Here is a 20784-nt window from a genome sequence, read left to right on the forward strand (position 1 = left end):
ACATCTAGATTCTCCCCCTGCAGGTGATTAGGGACCAATTTCTGCAGGGCACAGAACTTAGAAAAAGCAAAAGGAGCACCTCATTCTGATCTTCCCAATTCCCAACACTCTGCGTAAAGTCACACTGAGATGCTCTATGTACATGCTGAGTTAACTCAGCTCCAGGTACAGAAGCAAACAGTTTAAGATGTTTTCCTGAATTCACTAACTTCAGCATGTATATTCCTGCTTAAGCCTAGAAACATTTTACAATTAAAACAAATGTTCAGCTAAATATTAAATTAAAATATAAAATATAAACAAAACTTTTAGAAATTAAAAAACTTTTAGAAATAGATTAAGACACCCCTCACACATCGAATTCCTAGCATTCTGTTCAAAGTTGCACTCAGCTTCACACTAGTGTAAGACTGACTTTTCAGCAAATATTAGTCACCTGAGGTGTGAACTGGGGAAGGTGACAGAACTTTCCTTAAAACTATAAGAGGTGTAATAATCCAAAACAGCCATGTTGGTGGAAAGTATAGAGGGGATGTCAGAGGCAGGTTCTTTACGCAGAGAGTTGTGAGAGCATGGAATGCGTTGCCAGCAGCAGTTGTGGAAGCAAGGTCATTGGGGTCATTTAAGAGACTGCTGGACATGTATATGGTCACAGAAATTTGAGGGTGCATACATGAGGGTCAATGGTCGACACAACATTGTGGGCTGAAGGGCCTGTTCTGTGCTGTACTGTTCTATGTTCTATGTTCTATGTTCTATGTTCTATGTTTTGAAGGCACAGAGATGGCTAATAGTGCCAGCTGCTAGAAATAAAGTCCGGGTGAAAGTGCGTACAACACTTTGAAACATTGTTAACAAGAATTCAATTTTTGAAACCAGCACAATGATAACATCGTCACACCACCAGGATCAAAAGCACAATGCAGAAACAACTGTAATTAGGAGGCCGCACTGCTCTATCTCAACTGACCTTCATGCTTAGGGTTTCACTTTAAGCAGCTCACCTTGGGAAAGGAAGGATCATTAGCTGGACTGCACAAGTAAATCCCTTGGAAAAACTTAGCCAACAATAGCACTATAAGCAAACTAGAATCTTCACTCCGAAGCTTGTGAAAATGTATTGGGAAAAATGCTGAAGTTTAGGCAGCATCAAAAATTATTACACTAAACTTTTCCCACTTCTTCAGGATTTATGTCTGATTTTTTTTGACACATTTGGCAATACATTGCTATCCTCTGACAACAGCTAGTTGTCTGGCTGTAGGAATCAGCAGGTTTGCCAGCTATCCTTTTATTACAAGTTCATCAATGTGCATTCAGTCCAGACTAAACTGGAAAAGCAATCTACCCATTTTAAATGAAATGTCTGGATCAAATTCGAACAGAGTAGAAATGTAGGAAAAAAGGCTGGAACTTTCAATGTAAATAATAACAAGCAAAATTTTTAACTGGAAACACGGTTGGAATGGAAGTGGATGGGCTTTCAATTTTCCACCACTTGTCAATGTGCCAGGGTTTTTTGCCTCTAGTCTATTTTGGAAACATCAGTTCTGCAAAGAAAATGTAAATGGCTTCCTCCACACAAGCAACATGTTGCCAATTGGTTTCATAAGTCCTCAATCTCCAGTGCCATCGTAAAAATTAATCAGGAAATAGGAACTCCCTTTCACCTACTGGTTAAATGCACAGCCCCAAAATGGAGGCAAACTCCCACCTGCAAAGTGGTAAAAGCAGGCCAGCTCTCCATCAATTGTATTTGACTTTCCAACTCATGTCATGACCACAGCCATCTTGCAGAGGTATTCCTACATTACAACAGCACTTGAAAATACTTTATCGGCCGGAAAATGCTTGAGATATGTGGTGTCAGTGTAAAGCACTGTACAAATTCATGTTCATTCTTTCTTTCTAATACATGTGGCAGCTGTGGCCAGATTCATTCTAATCTTTCTCAAAGGCCTTTACTATAGTCATGGAGGGGGTATGGGAAAGTATTTTAATGGGGGAAAGGGAATTGCAACGCTATTCGGCAAGAACTACGGAGCACCAATTGGGATCAGATGTTCTCAGGGAAATGCACAACAGAAATGTGGAGGTTGTTTAGGGAGCAGTTGCTACATGTACTGAATAGATTTGTTCCACTGAGGCAAGGAAAAGATGGTAAGGTGAAGGAACCTTGGATGACAAGGCATGTAGAACATCTAGTCAAGAGAAAGAAGGATGCTTACTTAAGGTTGAGGAAGCATGGATCAGACAGGGCTCTAGAGGTCTACAAAGGTAGACAGGAAGGAACTGAAGAATGGACATAGGAGAGCTAGAAGCTCTCAGTGGGTAGGATCAAGGAAATCCCCAAGGCTTTCTATACTTGTGTGAGGAACAACAGGATAGCCAGACTGACGGTGGAGCCAATCAGGGACAGTGGAGGGAACCTATGTGCAGAGTCAGAGGAGGTAGGGGAGGTCCTTAATGAATACTTTGTTTCAGTATTCACCTGTGACAGGGACCTTGACATTTCTGAGGACAGCATGAAACAGGTAGATATGCTCGAACAGGTTTATGTTAGGAAGGAGGATGTGCTAGGAATTTTGAAAGACATGAAGATAAATAAGTCCCCTGGGCCAAAGGGGATATACACAAGGTTACTACATGAAGTGAGAGAAGAGATTGCTGCCCCTTTGGTAATGATCTTTGCATCCTCACTGTCCACTGGAGTAGTACCAGATGATTGGAGAGTGGCAAATGTCATTCTCTTATTCAAGAAAGGGAACAGGAATAATCCTGGAAATTACAGACCAGTCAGTCTTACTTCTGTGGTGGGCAAATTATCGGAGAGAATTCTGAGAGATAGAATTTATGACTATTAGGAAAAGCACAGTTTGATTAGAAATAGTCAGCATGGTTTTGAGAGAGGCAGGTCATGCCTGACAAGCCTCATTGAATTCTTTGAGGATGTGACAAAACACATCAATGAAGGTCGAGTAGTGGGTGTGCTGTATATGGATTTTAGCAAGGCATTCGATAAAGTTCCACATTGTAGGCTCATTTAGAAAGTAAGGAGGCATGGGATTCAGGGAAAATCGGCTGTCCAATAGGAGACAGAGGGTGACAGTAGATGGAAAGTACTCATCCTGGAGCTCGGTGACCTGTGGTGTTCCGCAGGGATCTGTTCTGGGACCTCTGCTCTTTGTGATCTTTATACATGACTTGGATGAGAAAGTGGAAGGATGTGTTAATAAGGTTGCATTGGAGGGCTGTTGTAGGCTGCAATGGGACATTGACAGGATGCAGAGCTGGGCAAAGAAGTGGCAGATGGAAGTCAACCCAGAAAGGTGTGAAGAGTCATGAATTTGTGGAATTCACTACCCTAAAGTATGGTGGATCTGTGACATTCAGTGATTTTCAGGAGTAGGTAGACAGATTTTTAATTAGTAATGGGTTGAAGGCTTATGTACAGCAGGCAGGAAAGTGGAGGACAAGATGAAATCAACCATGATTGTATCAAATGGCAAAGCAGTTTCAAGGGGCTAAATCGCTGCTCCTAGTCCTTATATTGTAACACTGCATGCTTTTGTTTTAGTAAAGATCACAATGGTAAAACAAAAGTTATGATCTAGCTAGTCAGGTTCCTGGTGAGAATCTGACTTGTCCAACATGAACATCAACCGGACATTCCCCCAAAACAACTGAAATGACAAGATCATAACTAGTTGAGTTAGCTAACTTAAAATACTAACAAGGAATCACAAGTTGATAGGCTTCAAGAAACCAAAGGAAAAGATCCTACAAGTCTTAGGATCCATGGGAGAGTTAGACTGTTATGTATTGAACTTTCATATCAAATCATACCTATCAAATCATATATCATACCTATCGAATCATATCATATCATACCTATCAAATCATATCATACCTATCAAATCATATCATACCTATCATACCCATCATATCATAATCAATCATATCAACCATCCCATACCATATCTCATGAGGTAGAATGTTAAGCATTTATTTTTCTTGCCCAATAATCTTTGTTAGCTTGCCCTCTACATTAGTAATTGTCCATTGTTCCAATATGATAATTTCCTCAAAAAGACTTACACCTTTGAGTTAATAATAAGTCCAAAAATCCACATTAATAACATTAAACCCAAAAGTCCCAACATTCCCAATGCCAAAACTAAAATCACGACTAATCTCTTTAGAAAAAGTCACAAGGACCTCAAAATGGATATATTTCAACATCTTAGTCAAATGCTTTCTAAAAGGGAACCTACACCACATACAACTCTGGGGAAAAGGCAGCTGATTTAATAATTTTCTAATTCATCTAATAACTAAATATCATAGAATCCATGAGTAGAAAATTACCATTTTATTAAGAAGCTTTTTGCTTTAAATCAAACGCTTTGTTTCAATTTAAATTATCACTTGTGTGAAGAAAACGCAACAAGAATATTAACTTACAAATGGATGACATCTATAATTACTCAGATTCAAGACAGCATTTGAAAGCTTTGGAGATAAATAGTAGTCCTTCGTAAAATCCAGACTAATGCTCTGGGGACATGGATTCAAAGCCCAGCACAGCAACTGATGGAATTTTAATTCAGCCAAATAAATCTGAAATACAAAGCGAGTTTCAAGAATGGTGACTGCAAATTTGCAGTCACCAATCTGGTTCACAAAGGAATCTGCTGTTCCTACCCACTCCCAGCCTAGAGGTACCTCTAGACCCATAACATGGTTGATTCTCAATACCCTCTGAAATGGTGTAGCAAGTCACTCAGTTCAAGGGCATTTTGGGATGGCAACCAGCCTTGCTAGTGATGCCCACATCCCATCAAAGAATACAGAAAATAACATGTCAAAATACTTCGGCGTGAAGCTGGATGAACACTGCAGGCCAAGCAGCAGAGGAGCAGGAAAGTTTGACGTTTCGGGTTGAGACCCTTCTTCAGAAATGAATTCTCCAGCATCGGCAGTTCCTACTATCTATCAAAATACTTCAGCGATCACGTAGATCAAAAGGTGCAACCCAACTATATTTCTGGTCATTTTGCTGACTTTTAACCCCTACATATTATATTTAGCAATGTGGAATTGCTTGGTGTTGGACTGGGGTGGACAAAGTCAAAAATCACACAACACCAGGTTATGGTCCAACAGGTTTATTTGAAGACACAAGCTTTCAGAGTCTCTCTCCTTCTTCAGGTGAAGGAGTGAGACTCCAGAAGTTTGTCTCTTCAACCTGTTGGGCTATAACCTGGTTTTGTGCTATTTCTGACCTTGATAAATAGACACCCATTTTTAAAAAAAAATGTTTTGCACATCGCCAGAAGTTCCAAATTATTTTGATTTGTTCTGTTACTCAAGAAGTTTTAAAGTCTAGATCAAATAAGGATATCCCCTATGTTTTTAAATATCTGTAATTTTCAGTCTCAGTGTATTGCATGCTGCTACACAACAAATTGAGTAGTCACACTTGGATTGTAAAGAAATGCGACTCTCAATTTATCCAACGCATAGTCACATAATAGGAATGACTGAATGACCAGAGATTATCTGTTTTAGTGATATTATCAGAGAGATAAATTTGGTCAGGGAAACAGGAAAACTTCCCTGCTCGTTTTAAATGGTGCCATTCAGAGCTTTTATGACCACGTGAGAATAAAAATGTGGCTTCAATTTAAAACTTCATTTGAAAAGCTACATCTCTGCCGATCCAGCTGTCCTTCCGTGCTACAGTGAAGACTCAACATAAACTGTGAACACCTCTCTCAGACAGGGCTTAATTGCACAACTTTGTGGCTCAGATAACAGTATTAACACTGAGCCAAGGCTGTAGCAACAAAGTAGATGAAAATTTTTGCTTAAACTTTAAACATTTCCAAAGAACAACATGTTGCACTTTCAACAGCTAGAAATACAAAATTAAATACTGTCTCCTCCAGGATTCCAATTAATGCTAGCATGTCAGAAACAGAAGCGACATTGGGCCATTTCATGCTTCCAACTTGTTCTCCCACTCAATGGGTGCCAGTAGCTCAGGCAACTAGACAGTAGGTTTACAGAGCAAAGTGATGGAATTAATTCCTGCATTGGATGACGTTGCCATGAAGGACTCTCCTTCTCAAGCTCTTCCCTCACCTGAGGCATGGTGACCCTCAAATTATACCACCACCAGTCATTTCTTGTTAATGAGAGACTAGCCCTATGATTCAGAAGGACTACTTTACCTTTTATCATTCAGTAAGATCATATCTGATCTCCTTCCTGAACTCACCTCCTGCGCTAACTCCATAGCCTTTATAATTTTTTTAAATTATTCATTTTGTGCAATGTAGGCATCGCTGGCAGGCCAGCATTTCTTACCCATCCCTAGCTGCCCTTGAGAAGGTGGTGATTAGCTGCCTTCTTGAACTGCTGCAGTCCACCTGTTGTAAGTTGACCTACAGTGCCGTTAGGGAGGGAATTCCAGGACTTGGTTTAACCAAGTGACAGCTAAGGAACAGTGACATATTTCCAAGTCGGGATGTGAATGGTTTGGAAGGGAACGTGAAGGTGGTGATGCTCCCATGTACCTACTGCCCTTGTCATTCCAGATGGGAGCGGTCATGGGTTTGGAAGGTGCTGTCTGATGATCTTTGGAGAATTTCTGCAGTGCATCTTGTGGATAGTACACACTGCTACTACTTAGCTTTGGGGGAAGAGAGAGTGGATGCTTGTAGATGCAGTGCCAAGTGGGCTGCTTTGTCCTGGATGGTGTCAAGCGTGAGTGTTGTTGGGGCTGCACCCATCCAGGCAAATGGGTGTATTGCATCACACTCTTCACTTGTACCTTGTAGAGTTGACAGGCTTTCAGGAGTCAGGAGGTGTGTTACTTGCCACTGTCTTCCTATTTGCTGACCTGTTCTATGTTTATATGGGAAGTCCAGTTGAGTTTCTGATCAATGATAATTCCCAGGGTGTTGACAGTGGGAGATTCAGTGATGGTAACTGAATGTCAAGGGCCAGTGGTTAAATTGTGTCTTATTGGTGATGGCCATAGCATGGCATTTGTGCAGCACGACTGTTACTTGCTACACGTCAGCCCAGGCCCGCAACAGATCTGTTGCATTCGGACACAGACTGGTTCAGTATCTGAGGAGTCACAAATGATGCTGACCATTGTGCAATCCTCGGCGAACATCCCCACAGCTGGCCTTACAATGGAGGGAAGGTCATTGATGAAGCAGCTGAAGATGGTTGATCCGAGGACACTACCCTGAGGAACTTTTGCAGAGATGTCCCAGAGCGGAGCTGACTGATCTCCAACAACAACAACAACCATCTTCCTACATGTCAGGTGTGGCTCTAAACACCAGACATGTTAGCCTCCTATTCCCAGTGATTCCAGTCTGGCTAGGGGTCCTCGATGCCACACAGTTGAAAGCAGCCTTGATGTCAAGGGCTGTCACTCTCACCTCACTTCTAGCTCTTATGAATTTAGCTCTTTTGTCCGTGTTTGAACCAAGGCTGTAATGAGGTCAGGGGCTGAACAGGCTTAGTGGAACCCAAACTGAGCATCACTGAGCAGGTGCTGCTTGATGACACCTTTCATCGCTTCACTAAAGAAGAAGAGTAGACTGATGGGGTGGTAATTGGCCGGATTGGACCTGTCCTGCTTTTTACTTAGAGAACATGCTTGGGCAATTTTCCACATTATTGGGTAGATGCCAGTGTTGTAACTGTACGTGGCTTGGCTAGGGGAGTAGCAAGTTTTGCAGCACGAGTCTTCAGTACTATTGCCGGATTGTTGTCAGGGCCTGTAGCCTTTGCCATATCCAGCTATTTCTGAAGGTCACGTCAAGTGAATCAAATTGGCTGAAGACTGGTATCTGTATTGCTGTGGACCACTGAAGAAGGTAGCGATGGATCATTCACTTGGCACTTCTGGCCGAAGATTGCTGCAAATGCTTCAGCCTTATCTTTTGCACTGATGTACTGGGCTCTCCCATCGTTGAGGATGGGGATATTTGTGGAGCTTCGTCCTCCAGTGAGCTGTTTAATCATCCACCTCCGTTTATGATTGGAAGTGGCAGGACAGCACAGCTTAGCGCTATCATTTGCTGCTTATGTTGTTTGGAATGCAAGTCGTCCTGTTTGGTGGCTTCACCAGGTTGCCACCCTATCTTCTGCCCTCCTGCACTCTCCATTGAACCAGAGTTGATCCCCTAGCTTGATGGTAATGGTTGAGTGGGGGATATGCCAGGCCATAAAGTTACAGATTGTGCTACAATACGATTCTGCTGCTGTTAATGGCCCACAGCACCTCATGGATGCCCAGTCCGGAGTTGCTACATCTGTTTGAAGTCTGTCCCCTTTAGCACAATGATACTGCCACACAACATGATGGAGACTATTCTCAATGTAAAGGCAGCACCTCATCTCCACAAGGACTGAGAGGTGGTCACTGTTATTGATACTGTCATGGACAGATGCATTTGCAGCTGGCAGATTGCATGGATGAGGTCAATTCTGCTTGTCCCTCTCGCTGATCTCCTCACCACTTGCCACAGACTCAGTCTAACAGCTATGTCCTTTAGGAGCTGACCAGCTTGATCAGTAGTGCTGCTGCCTAGCCAGTCTTGGTGGTGGACATGGAAATCCACCATCCAGAGTGCCCTTGCCATCCTAAGTGCTTCCTCTAAATGTTGTTCAACACGGAGGAGAACCAAGTCATCAGCTGAGGGAGGGCAGTACGTGGTAATCAGCAGGAGGTTTCCTTGCCCATATTGAGCCTGAAGGCAAGAGACTTCATGGAATCCAGAGTCAACGGTGAGGACTCCCGGGTCAACTGCCTCCCGACTATATACCACTGAGCTGGCCACTATGCCGAGTCTGTCCTGCCGGAGGGACAGGACATTTCCAGGGATGGTGATGGTGGTCTCTTGGGCATTGTCTGTAAGGTATGACTCTGCGAGTATGACTGTGTCAGGCTGTTGCTTGACTAGTCTGAGAGACAGCTCTCCCAATTTTGGCACTAGCCCTCAGATGTTAGTGAGGGGGTCTTTGCAGGGTTGATAGGGTTGTTTCTGTTGTTGGCTTTTCCAGTGTCTGGGTTGATACAGATGCAAGAGATGAGCGATCCAGTAACTAACAAATCAGATCAAAGTTCTGCAGCCCTGCCACATCCATTTATGAATGGTGGTAAGCAATTAAACAACTGACTTGAGGAAAAGGCTCCAAAAACATGCCCATCCTCAACAATGGCTTGCTCCTACCATGTCAGAACAAAAAAAAATAGACATGTAGCCATCTTCGGCCAGAAATGTTGAAAAGATCAAGCATGGCTTCCTACTGAAGTCCTCAGCATCAGGTACCAGTGTCCAACTAATTCGCTCCACATGATAAAAAATACAGCAAATGCTTTGGTCCTTGAAGAAATCCCAGTGCTGATACCAAAGGTTTGCATTCCAGAAGTCTTAACACCGAGCCATATTATTCTGGTAAGCCAAAATATCAACATCTACCTAGCAAGAAAGAAAACTGTCCAGGTCAAATTCAATCCAGGCAATTAGTAACCCCTCCATGTAACTTAGATAGTCAACAAAATCAAGGAGGTATCATTGGACACTACTATCAAACAGAACTTACACAACAACCTGCTGAGCGGTTTGGATTCCACCAGGGCCACTCTGTTCCTGTCTGCATTAGGAGAATGGATAACAGTACTGTATTAAAGCGGTGTTAGCGAGGGGAGGGGAAACCAAGGCAACCAAGTAACTGACAGTGGCATCCAGAAGACATACCAAAACTGACGTCAATGGGCAGAATCTTATACTGGCCTTAATGACAGATCGGGTGAATTCTTCCTCACCATCAGGAGCAATACATTGCATTTTCTAAAAAATTTCTGGGCAACAAAACAAGATTCTCGCTAGGAAACAGTGAATTGCCTATTAAACAGAATGGTTGCCTTTTAACGGCCTCATTAACAACATATCTCACCTTATCAATATGCTGCTTCCTATTCTACCACCCGCCAAGAGGAAACTAGACAGTGGCAATCCTAACATGAAAGTAGTGCTGGAACCTCGTGACTCCAGCTCATTGCTTGCTCCTTTGGGCAACCATCTTGGACACCTGTTAAAAACATCTCAGGACACACTTCAGGGCATAGCTACATAGACCCTATATCCATAGCAACAGACATCCAACAACCACCAGCCTCTCAGGACCCTCATGCACATCTCTCGCTGCGTTGAGGAATAGTTCTGAGCTTTAAATCTGCATTGGCAACTAGTAAATCCTACAGAGATAATTTGCACATAAGGACATGCACCTAGTCCACAAATTAGATCAGGCTGATTATTTGCTCCCTTAACATTGATTCATTTAGCACCAATTTGGATGTTCACAGCATCCATGCCCTCCTTTTACCATTATACACACACAGAGCCAGGCTGCGTGGTCATGTTTATATGTTGTAGTCAGTCCAGAGGGCGAATATCTTGCAGTACACCACAATGAGATATCAATCTCAACTAAAACACGTGCTAACTACCTTGTGGCAAACACACTGCACAACTTTTCAACCAAATAGATTATTCCCTGTGCACTTTGAGATATAGCTATCTAGTCAGTGGGATTATTACACTATTATTACTATTATACAGGGAGTCCTGGTACTATCCATCAAGGGTGGAGAGCCCATTTCGTCCAGGAACTGGTCCATGGTCTGGTTGGGGTGATTATGGTGATGGGAGAAATCGGATTATAGTCCAGGAAGCGATCATTGCCTCTGCAGCAGTCAGAGGAACCATGCAGCATCATCCATCAGGGAGGTACATTAACAGCAGTTGGGATTTGGCCAGTCCTTTCCAGTGTCCATCAAAGTTGGAGATGGGATTGGAGAGCAATCAGTCCTGGGTGTCCATATACTGAACAGCAGAGAATGGGATAGGGCATTTTGGGATGTGGCTAAAGGGTGGTCTGAAGAGACATGGGACATTCAAAGATGTGGCGTTGGTTGGGGAGGTTGTGGGGGGTGGGTAAGAAGAGAGGTGAAGAACATGTTGAGGTGGGGGCAAAATCAGTTATAGAGTGAAAGGTAACATTTAATGGGGGGGGGGGTAAGTGGTACCGAATGAAAAGGATAGTTATTGACAGCAACCACCATCATGGCATCTACCGTTTATGTGGGGTGGGGGGAGGAGGAAGCATGGAGAGAATACTGGGATTCAGGGGGCAAAGGGGGAAGTTGCAGATAGAGTTCTGTGTGGTGGGTATCCCCAGGGTGCGGGTGGGGGCAATGTTGTGCTAACAAGGAAGTACGAGATAAATAAGGTTACGTGGAAAATCTGGGGTCTATATGCAACCAAGCTGGACTGAGGGTGTCCATCATAAACTGTACTCCTTGGAAATACCTGTTGTGTGTTTGAAGTGACCTGCAACTACAAAATGCTGGGGCTAACAGAAAGAGTGTGTAGAATCAGTGTCAGGTTGTCAGGCAATACAGTGCAGGCTTTTCATCTTTCGACAGAAGAGGCAAAGGTATTTATCATGCAAAATGCTGGTCACAGGCAGTGTCCGCCACATCACTTATCCTTTCAAACTGCACACGGAGGTCTCTGAAGCAAATGTTATCACCTCCAACTTTTAAAAAAAAAAGGTAGATACCAGCCATAACCAATTCAGTTTTTGAGACTTTCATGGGCATGGCGAGGCATGAAATGGATTCCCTCTGCATCTGCACATTAACTAGAATGATAGATACTACTCCATGTAATCAGAACTTCCACAGTTGCCACACGGCCAGGATGGGAAGGGTTCAGAGCATGCAACACAATCCCAAGAGGCTGTTAAGTGTTGCTCAGTGGGTGCAGCACCTCTAGCCAACAGGTAGCTATCCCAAAGAGTCATGAGAACTCCTTGTACAGGCCACACGGACAGACACTCCATTATTTAAGATGCGAGTGTGCAACACTGACCCCTCTCAAAGCTGAGAAGCTTTTCTGTTTCATACATTCCAAAACAATGATCCTGGCCAAACTGTAGTCACGGATCAAACCGCAGGTGGAATGTCAGTCAGTATGGCTGCCATGCAAAGGCGGCAAAAGACTGATGCATGAGGAACAAGTTTAGCAACAAGCTCAGAAGTGGTGGCCAAGAAGCACCAGCTCAGGCAGAGGCCCCAGCTGCAGGGCACATGGGGACCACAGGAGAGCCAAGTTTTTTTGCCATGAAATCTATTTTCACAGGAAGAGCAAGGTGCCATGTCAATGCAGTCTTATATATTCCTGGTTACCGAGGTAGCTGTTGCACTGTGACTGAGGCCAGCAGGAGCAGAGGTGCCATCCTCAACCAGTGGCTATGAAGATAACTGCCACTTTCAAACAGCAATGTGACTGGTTCCTTCCATGGAGTGACAGGTAATGTGTGTGAGGTCTCCGCCATGCACCCATAAATGCATCAGGACATCTATGTAAGATAACACTGTAGAACATAGAACATTACAGCACAGTACAGGCTCTTCGGCCCTCGATGTTGTGCTGACCTGCCATACCGATCACCACTTCATTTCCTTCCCCTATGAGATGATCAGTGCTGCAATCTGGGCAGGATTCAGGAATATTGCTGAATTCCCACAGATGTAATATCAACTGCACATATCACACTGACAGGGCCATATCACAGTACTTGGAATTCATCAAGAGGAAGGGGCTCCATTACATTAATCTTCAGATGATCTATGATCATCAGTTCCACTTTCTGGAGATGTGTACCCACTACTCTGTCAGTTGCCTTGATTCCTTACTGACACCCAGATCCAGTGGATGAGAGTCAGCTGCAGCAATTGTAGAGTGCAATACAGTCATTGGTCAACATGCTAGCTTCTCGTTTTCATTGTGTGAACTGCTGCCTCTTTTTAGTTTTGTTTGTGTTCATGTTTGATGACTGCAAATAAATGCTTCCCATACATGACACTCCCTCATTAGCAATGATAGGATGCACGTCAGCAACAGGGTCAGAGAAGCAATGACTTAGGAGATGTGTAAGGACAAGGAAGCAGTGTGGCCTGGTGATTGGACAGCAACTGGAAAACGGGGTACAGCTGCATGTACCAGTAAGTGTCAATGATGCTAGATATGCAGCATGAGCAGACGTATTGGAGTCTGCTACACCATCATTTTGTCAGTGGAGGGTAATTCCATAATGCCAATGCTTGGCCAGGTATCCAACTACAGCTTGAAGATGACACTGGCACCAGAGATGTCAGACTAATCCAGGCCATTATTTGTCAGACAACTTCTTCCAGCTACCGTGAGATGGTGGTATCAAGCTAACATTGAACAAACATGCACAATAGGTCATTAATGAGGCGAGTTTGGGATTAAACAGCAAAAAACCCAGTAGGCCTCATGGAATGAAGTCCCCATTAGACTTGATGTTATTGACACTTAAGATTCAACTCAAATGGAATTGAAGAGAACTTTTCACAAGTTGGAATTACACACATCTCAAAGCAAGATGGTTTTAGTTTGAGATCATTCAACTCAGAGCCAGGTCACTGTTGCAGGACTTCCTCAGGCTTCCTAAGCCCAATTATCTTCTGCTACATTAATGACTTTGACTCCAACATAAAGAAAGAAGCATGAATGTTCACTGATAACTACATGGTGTTCAGTGCTCTTTGCAATTCCACAGTTAATGATGCAGTCCACATACAGAAAAACTGACAATAATCAGGCTTGGGCAGATAAGTGGGAAGTAACACTCATGCTACGTTACTTTTGACATTGCCTGGCAGTTGAGAACATTTAACCATCTGTCCTAGTCATTTCATTACATTACTAAAATTGATACATCAACATTCTCTGGGATACCAATGTCCAGAAACAGGAGGCAGCACCCTTGAAGAAAACAATCAGAGTTAACGTTTTGGGTCTGGCGACCCTTCCTCAGAACTGATAGTAGCTGGGAAAATATCAGTTTATATGCTGAAAACAGGGAGGCAGATGGAGCAGGAGTAAACGATAGGATAGAGCCCAAAGTGGGAGAAAAGTACCTGGATAGGCAAAGGAGTTGATAACGATCTGGCTAGGAGGGTGAACAGCTGTGAATGGGGGCTGTGGCTAACAATATGTAGTGTGTAATGGCAGGTTGTGTGGTAACAAGGCCTGGTGTGTAGGGTAGGGGGCTAGGACGTGGGAGAGTTTAGGCCCTAAAATTATTGAACTCTATAGGGTCCAAAGGGCTGCAGGGTCCCCAAATGGAAAATGAGGTGTTGAGCTTCGCATAAGCACTGCAGCAAGCCAGAGACAGAGATGTTGGCCAAGGAACAGGGTGGTATGTTAAAGTGGCAGGCAACAGGTAGCTCAGGGTATTTTCTGCAAGCAGAATGTAGATGTTCTGCAAAGCAGTCACCCTCTACACTTCATTTCCCAATCCAGGGTAGACTACATTGTGAGCAGTGAATGTAGTAGACTAGATTCTGAGAAGTGCAGGTGAACTGTTGCTTCACCTGGAAGGTACAATTTGGCCCTTGGACAGTGGGGAGGGAGGAGGTAAATGGGCAGGTGTAGCACCTTCACTGGTTGCAGGGAAAGGTGCCATAGGGCTGTGACAGAGTGTTGTGGGTGGACCAGGGTGTCCCGGAGGGAATGGTCCCTGCAGAAGGCGGGCAGAGGGGGGAGGGGAATGTGTTTCTGCTGGTGGCATCTTGCCAGAGGTGGCAGAAATGGCATCTGATGATTTCTGGATGTGGATGTTGATGGGATGGTAGGCATGGACAAGGGAAACCCTGTTGCTGTAGCGAACGCTACCACTGCTGCTACCCGGACTATATATCCTCACAGCTTACTTCTCATAAAGACTCCATCCCATTCTCTCCAGTTCCTCCGTCCCCATCGCATATGTGCAGATGAGGCCAACATTGACAAGGGAGCCTCCGAAAGGTCAACCTTTTTCAACTGAGGACTTCCCAGCACCATAGTCGACAGGCCCTCAACTTGGTCGGACCCAACTCCCACACTTCTGCCCTCACCCCTTCTCTCCCCTTACTTTGTGTTTTATAATGGTGAACCATTATAATTTGTAATTTATAATTTGGGGATTTAGGAAGTGAGTTACTGGAGAGACTTGCAGGAGCAATAAAGGTTATCATAGTAGGGGATTTAAATTTTGCTAACATAGTCTGGGACTGTCATAGCATAAAGAGTCTAGATGGGGTGGAATTTATTAACTGCGTCCAGAAAATTTTTCTCAAGCAATATACAGAGGGGTCTACTCAGGAAGGGGTAAAACTCGAACTACTCTTGACAAACAGGGCAGAACAAGTGACTAATGTGACAGTGGACGAACACTTTATAGCCTGTGACCATAGTTCCATTAATTTTTAAATAGTTATGGAGAGGAACAAAACTGGTTCACAGGTTCAGGTTCTACATTTGGGTAAGGCAAATTTTCATGGAATTGCACAGCAGTTTGCAGCGGTTGGTTGGAGTGATTTTTTGCAGGCAAAAGGAACCTCTGGCAAGCGCGAGGCATTTAAAAGAGTGGTAGCTAGAGTTCAAAGTCTTGATGTTCCTTTGAGGGTGAAGGCCAAGGCTGGCAGGAGTAGGGAACCCTAGATGACAAGAGATACTGAAGCTTTGACCAGAAAAGTGGAGGCGTGGCTCAAGCACTGGCAGCCGGGATCATGGAATCCCTGAAAATATATAGTTGACATCCCTCCTTGAATAAGGGCCCAATGTTTGCTACCCTGATGGTATATATATATAATGGGCTGAGAAATAGCAAATGGAATTTAAATACATTTGCGTGAGGTGCTGTATTTGGAAATTCAAATCAAGGTAGGAGTTAAATGGTGAATGGTAGGGACTCAAGGAATATCGTGGAAAAGAGGGACCTTGGAGTTCAGGTGCACAGTTCTCTGAAAGTGGAGTCACAGGTAGTCAGGGCAATAAAGGTGGTTTTTGGCACACTGGCCTTCATCAATCAGGGCATGGAGTAGAGAAATTGGCGAGTTATATTGCAGTTGTACAGGACGTTGGTGAGAATGCACTTGGAGTAGTTTGTTCAGTTTTGGTCACCTCACTATAGGAAGGATGTTAATAAACTGGAAAAAGTGCACAAGAAATTTACAAGGATGTTGCCAGGGCTCAAGGGACTGAGTTATAGGTCTTTTTACTTCAGAGTGTAGGAGTCTGAGGGGGGGATCTCATAGAAGTGTATAAGATCATGGGAGGCGTGGATAGGGTGAATAGACTCAGTCATTTTCCCAGGGTTTGCGAATAGAGGACAAGAGGGCATCAATTTAAGATAACAGGGGAAAGAATACATGGGAACCTGTGGGGGAACTTTTTATACACAGACTGGTATGCATGTTGAATGCGCTGCTAGTGGAAGTGGTTGAGGTGGGTACATTAAGAACATTTAAAAGGCATTTGGACAAATACTTGGATAGTAAAGGTTTAGAAGCATGTGGCCAAGTGCAAGGAAATGGGCTTAGCATGGATGGGCATTTTGGTAGGCACAGGCGAGTCTGGGCCAAACCGCCTGTATCTGTGCTGTAGCAGTCTGACTCAAATAAGGAGACCAATTGCATTATAAAAGTGAGCATGAAATGGAGCAGATACCACATCTTGGGAGTTGGGGGTGACACAATACTAATTACTTCATACACATTTTGTAGATCTCAGGTGGCTTATACAAGAATTTTCTTGGATATGATCCCTGGTGATTAATAAAAAATTAAGTCATCAAAAGTAGAATTTTGCATTCTATATTAATATATCAGTCATGAAAAAATTAAGCCTGTTTATACTTTGGAAGATATTTTCAGTATACTCAATGGACAGCATTCACAACGCACATTAACACCTCAATCCCCTCAATAATGCATGTAAAATAATAAATAATAAGACACTTCCTTCTGACAAAAACATTCTATAGCAAAGCATTTCTGAAAATATCTACAGAGGGCGCTATTAAGTAAGTAAATACTTTAGTTCTTCAAAATCAAAACACTGTCCAATTCTTAAATAAAACGGTTTTAAGCATTTTAATGCAAAATTTTAGGTTATTTTGTAAATTTAAGACTAATTTCATTCCAAACAGCCAAATTATAACTATAACAGAATGTATGCTTTCAAACTGAAATATTCACAAATTACTCCCGGTGAATTTTAAAATAGCATCATGCCCTTTCTTCGTTAACTTATAATTAACAGTGCCAAAGTCTGATGATTATTATTGAAGTGCATGAAACCAGTTTGGTATGTGTAACCTTCACAAACCACCCATGGCTCAGCACTGCTGAAGTGAAGATCTAATTTACAGCTTCTCTCAGGCACTTCATTGCTTTCAACTTCAAGAAAATAGCAGAATTATGATGACACTGAACAGAATTATGATTCACAGCACCTGTGGTAAATTACAATACCTGCTTAACAGGCAAATAAAAAGTTTCCTCATTTTTATGTGCGAGGGGGGTGCCTTAAATGCGATTTTAAAGGCACAAAACACAACCATGTTTCTTTGTTATTTTCCAGAGCAATTTTATGGCATCTTTATCTCGTAAAATTTACAATGATAACAGTACCTGTCCACATAGAAAGGGAAACAAAACTTGGTCAATGTCTGCAGAACTTCCTGTGGAGAGAAAACAGAGAATTTATGCATCTTATGGGGCCAATAAATCGAATATTAACTGCACGATACAATTACACTTCTCTCTCCCACCAACCCCCACCCTCATTTGCTCCATGACAAAATGGGAGACTGGTCAAAAGAGAGAATACTTATCAATTATTGAAAGAAGCAGTCAATCACTTGTAATAATAAACAGTATCAACCTTCATTAAATATGGAAAAACTGATCAAAATTCACACATGAACAGGATGCAGGGGCTATCTCATGAAACTTCCCAGGGGATTGGTTGTTGGGATGCTGAGTGTTAACACCCCTCCTGGGACTCTCTTCAGCTTGGCCATATGGATGGTACTAAATAACACCAAACCACATGGGCTTATCTTGGCCCAGGCCGCCACTGCTTACTACCAGAGCTTTGGCTGTTACTTAGAAACAGAGGCTGATGGGATTAGAAAACCAATGGCAGAGTATGACAAAAAGAAGACCACAAAAGGCAGCTTTAACTTTCTCCATAGCCTTTTTTTAAAGCAATGAAAAATGGAAGGTATGTGTTCCATACCATTTTTTAAAGCAATGAAAAATGGAAGCCATGCAAAATATTTAGGTTTTTGTATCATAAATGTTTCTTATTCAAAAAGTGGTTTTATATTACATGCTACCATGCAACTACAACACTACATTACTACAGGCCTTATACGCATATAGCTTTTTTTAAAAAAAGTCTTGATATCAAAAACTTTGCCTGCCTACAACTGAAACAATGCAATTAAGGAAAATGCTGGACAGCAGAATACCTGTGCAATCAGGAGGCAAAAAAAAGGGGTATTTTGGATGGTTGGGGGGGTGGGGGGCAGGAAAAAAACTGTTCAGATAAAGGATCTCATGCTACATTTGTTAAAAAAAACCCAAATGGAAAAAAATCAGACTAAATTAGCAAATAAAAGATAGCCTATATATGAGTTTTCTCCACATTTGTAAAAATATGCACAAGATGCTACATTAAAATCATTACACCAAAATTAGGAATTTGTAATCTTGGATTTCTTAAAATCCTTTTCTTCATAGTCATCACCTTTTAAATCTGTAATATTATGTTAAATACACATCCCACTGTGTATGGAGACTTGGCAGCACCACAAAAACATCAAGCAAAACAATAGTAAGATTAGTTAAAATATCTACAACTCTCTAACAGTTCCATAATATATTGCCTTTTATGAACTATTTTCTTGAAAAAATATCTTCTCGTGGGAGAGGAATATTTTTTAAAAACCCCTTTACTACAAGATGCTCCTCCTGTGTTTGCAACTCACAAACCATGTAGTTTACATAACACAAACAATTTTTATAAAATGTTTGTAATGTTAATTACACTTTTTATTAATATATTTTACATGTGGATGTGAAGTAGCTAATTAAATTTTCCTGTAGTCCCAGCAAACCAGTTCAAGCTGTGGCTGGATTGCCTAAAGCCAATTTGAACCATCCTAATAAATTAAACATTACTTTGCACACATAACAGTTCTCTTATCAGCACTCTTGAATGTTGAGCACTATACATTTCTAGCAGTAACCTGAGGTTAAACAACCCATGCACTTAGTCATGCAATCATAACAAGTCATGAAAAAATATTTTGTACTCTCAAGTTTTCAAGTAGAAATGTTCTGAATGATATAGTGCGATGTTGCTGAAACCACTGCTGTAATCAAATGACAGCAAAGAATCCGGCTTGTGACCCATTACTTCATTAACCCATCAGCCACGTGTTGCAACAGATCTACCATCTACTAAGTCTGTTTGGTTCTTCAAAATAAACTCTCAACTGTGAGCCACCAATTGCCTCTGCTGTAGAAGTAACTCCCATTCACAGCAGAGCAATTTCAGAGGCAGGAAAAAATAAACAGCTAATATAGTACGTCAGACTATACCATATCAGACTAAATTAGCCCTTCTTCCACTTCCAGGAAGTCTCACACTCTTTGCTGCAATAGATTATTGATGGTATTTGCCCATATCTTTCAGCAATTATAAACTTATTCCAGTGCAGTCCAAAACATAAGGTAATTCATGCAACACACAAAAATTGCTTATTGTCTTGTAAGCTCAGATGCCTATGTTTATCAATTAGTTTTCAATACTTTTCTAATATGTCATCCACTTTACAGAACATAGTTTACCAAGGACCAGGGAGCACTAAATGTCTAAGCACCGTTAAAAATGATTTTAAAAATACAGAAATGCCAGTTGTTCACAGAAATTTCATTATGGAGGAAAGCTATATTCAAAGAGAAGTGTGCACATAATCCAATTTTACAGGTTGAAAAGGGTTAATATAATATGTAATAAATACCAGATGGCACAAATAACCATGCAATGTTTTGAATATTACAAACTACGCTGAGCTAGATCTCGTGTCTATGGACTATGAAAGGACAGAAATTTATTTTATTCAATTTAATATATTCAAATAGCTTTCTAGATAAAATCAGGATGGTCTTTTTGTGCACACTAAATTTGAAAGGCAAATCCAGCCAGCTTATGTGAAGTAATGTCAGCTAAATGTTGAAAAGCATCCCTGATGCACGTTTACATAACAAATTCAATAATTACAAAAAAAAAATCAGGAAACAGCCAAGTCTGGTGAGGTTTGAACATCAAAGGCAAACAACTGAACAGAACAATTATCAAGTTACCTGTTGTACACACATGTAAAATACTGTACATTGAAACCAATATCATTTTCATTTAGAACACTGCATCAAGAAGGATTACTATAAAAACAAGAAAAACCAGTCATAACCAAGCTATAGGTTTTTCATTCAAAATCTTTTTAAGGATTCAAGACTACACACATTTTTCCCCTGAAAATCCTATTGTTTCTTATTTCAACTGCCATTATTTTGTTATCTTGTTTGAAGCTTGTTATTTCAAACAGGAAACTGCATATACCAAGCAGTCACGTCTGTAAAGAGTAGGGCACGATCCGTATCTCTTGTGGGATTCAAAGCAGCCATGTCACTGCTGGCTTTAGGACATGCACCACCTGTCTCCATTCCCCTAGGTTCCACTCTTTTCATTATCAAACTACTGCTGACATTATAAGCTTCAGATGCACTGTCTAAAATCCTTACCAATCAATATTTTC

General features: G+C 41.9%; 1 protein-coding gene across 5 annotated transcripts in view; it reads right to left on the reverse strand.

Annotated features, from left to right (window-relative positions):
* Positions 1-20784, reverse strand: part of LOC125465413 (DENN domain-containing protein 1A-like) — a 522997-nt gene that overhangs the window by 341094 nt on the left and 161119 nt on the right. For all 5 annotated transcript variants that reach the window (XM_059638169.1, XM_048558890.2, XM_048558889.2 and 2 more), the window contains exon 4: positions 17588-17637. In XM_059638169.1, coding sequence (XP_059494152.1) covers positions 17588-17637 — 50 coding nt within the window. The remainder of the gene's footprint in view (positions 1-17587; positions 17638-20784) is intronic.

This window comes from Stegostoma tigrinum, chromosome 29 (assembly GCF_030684315.1).
Source record: "Stegostoma tigrinum isolate sSteTig4 chromosome 29, sSteTig4.hap1, whole genome shotgun sequence".
NCBI lineage: Eukaryota > Metazoa > Chordata > Chondrichthyes > Orectolobiformes > Stegostomatidae > Stegostoma > Stegostoma tigrinum.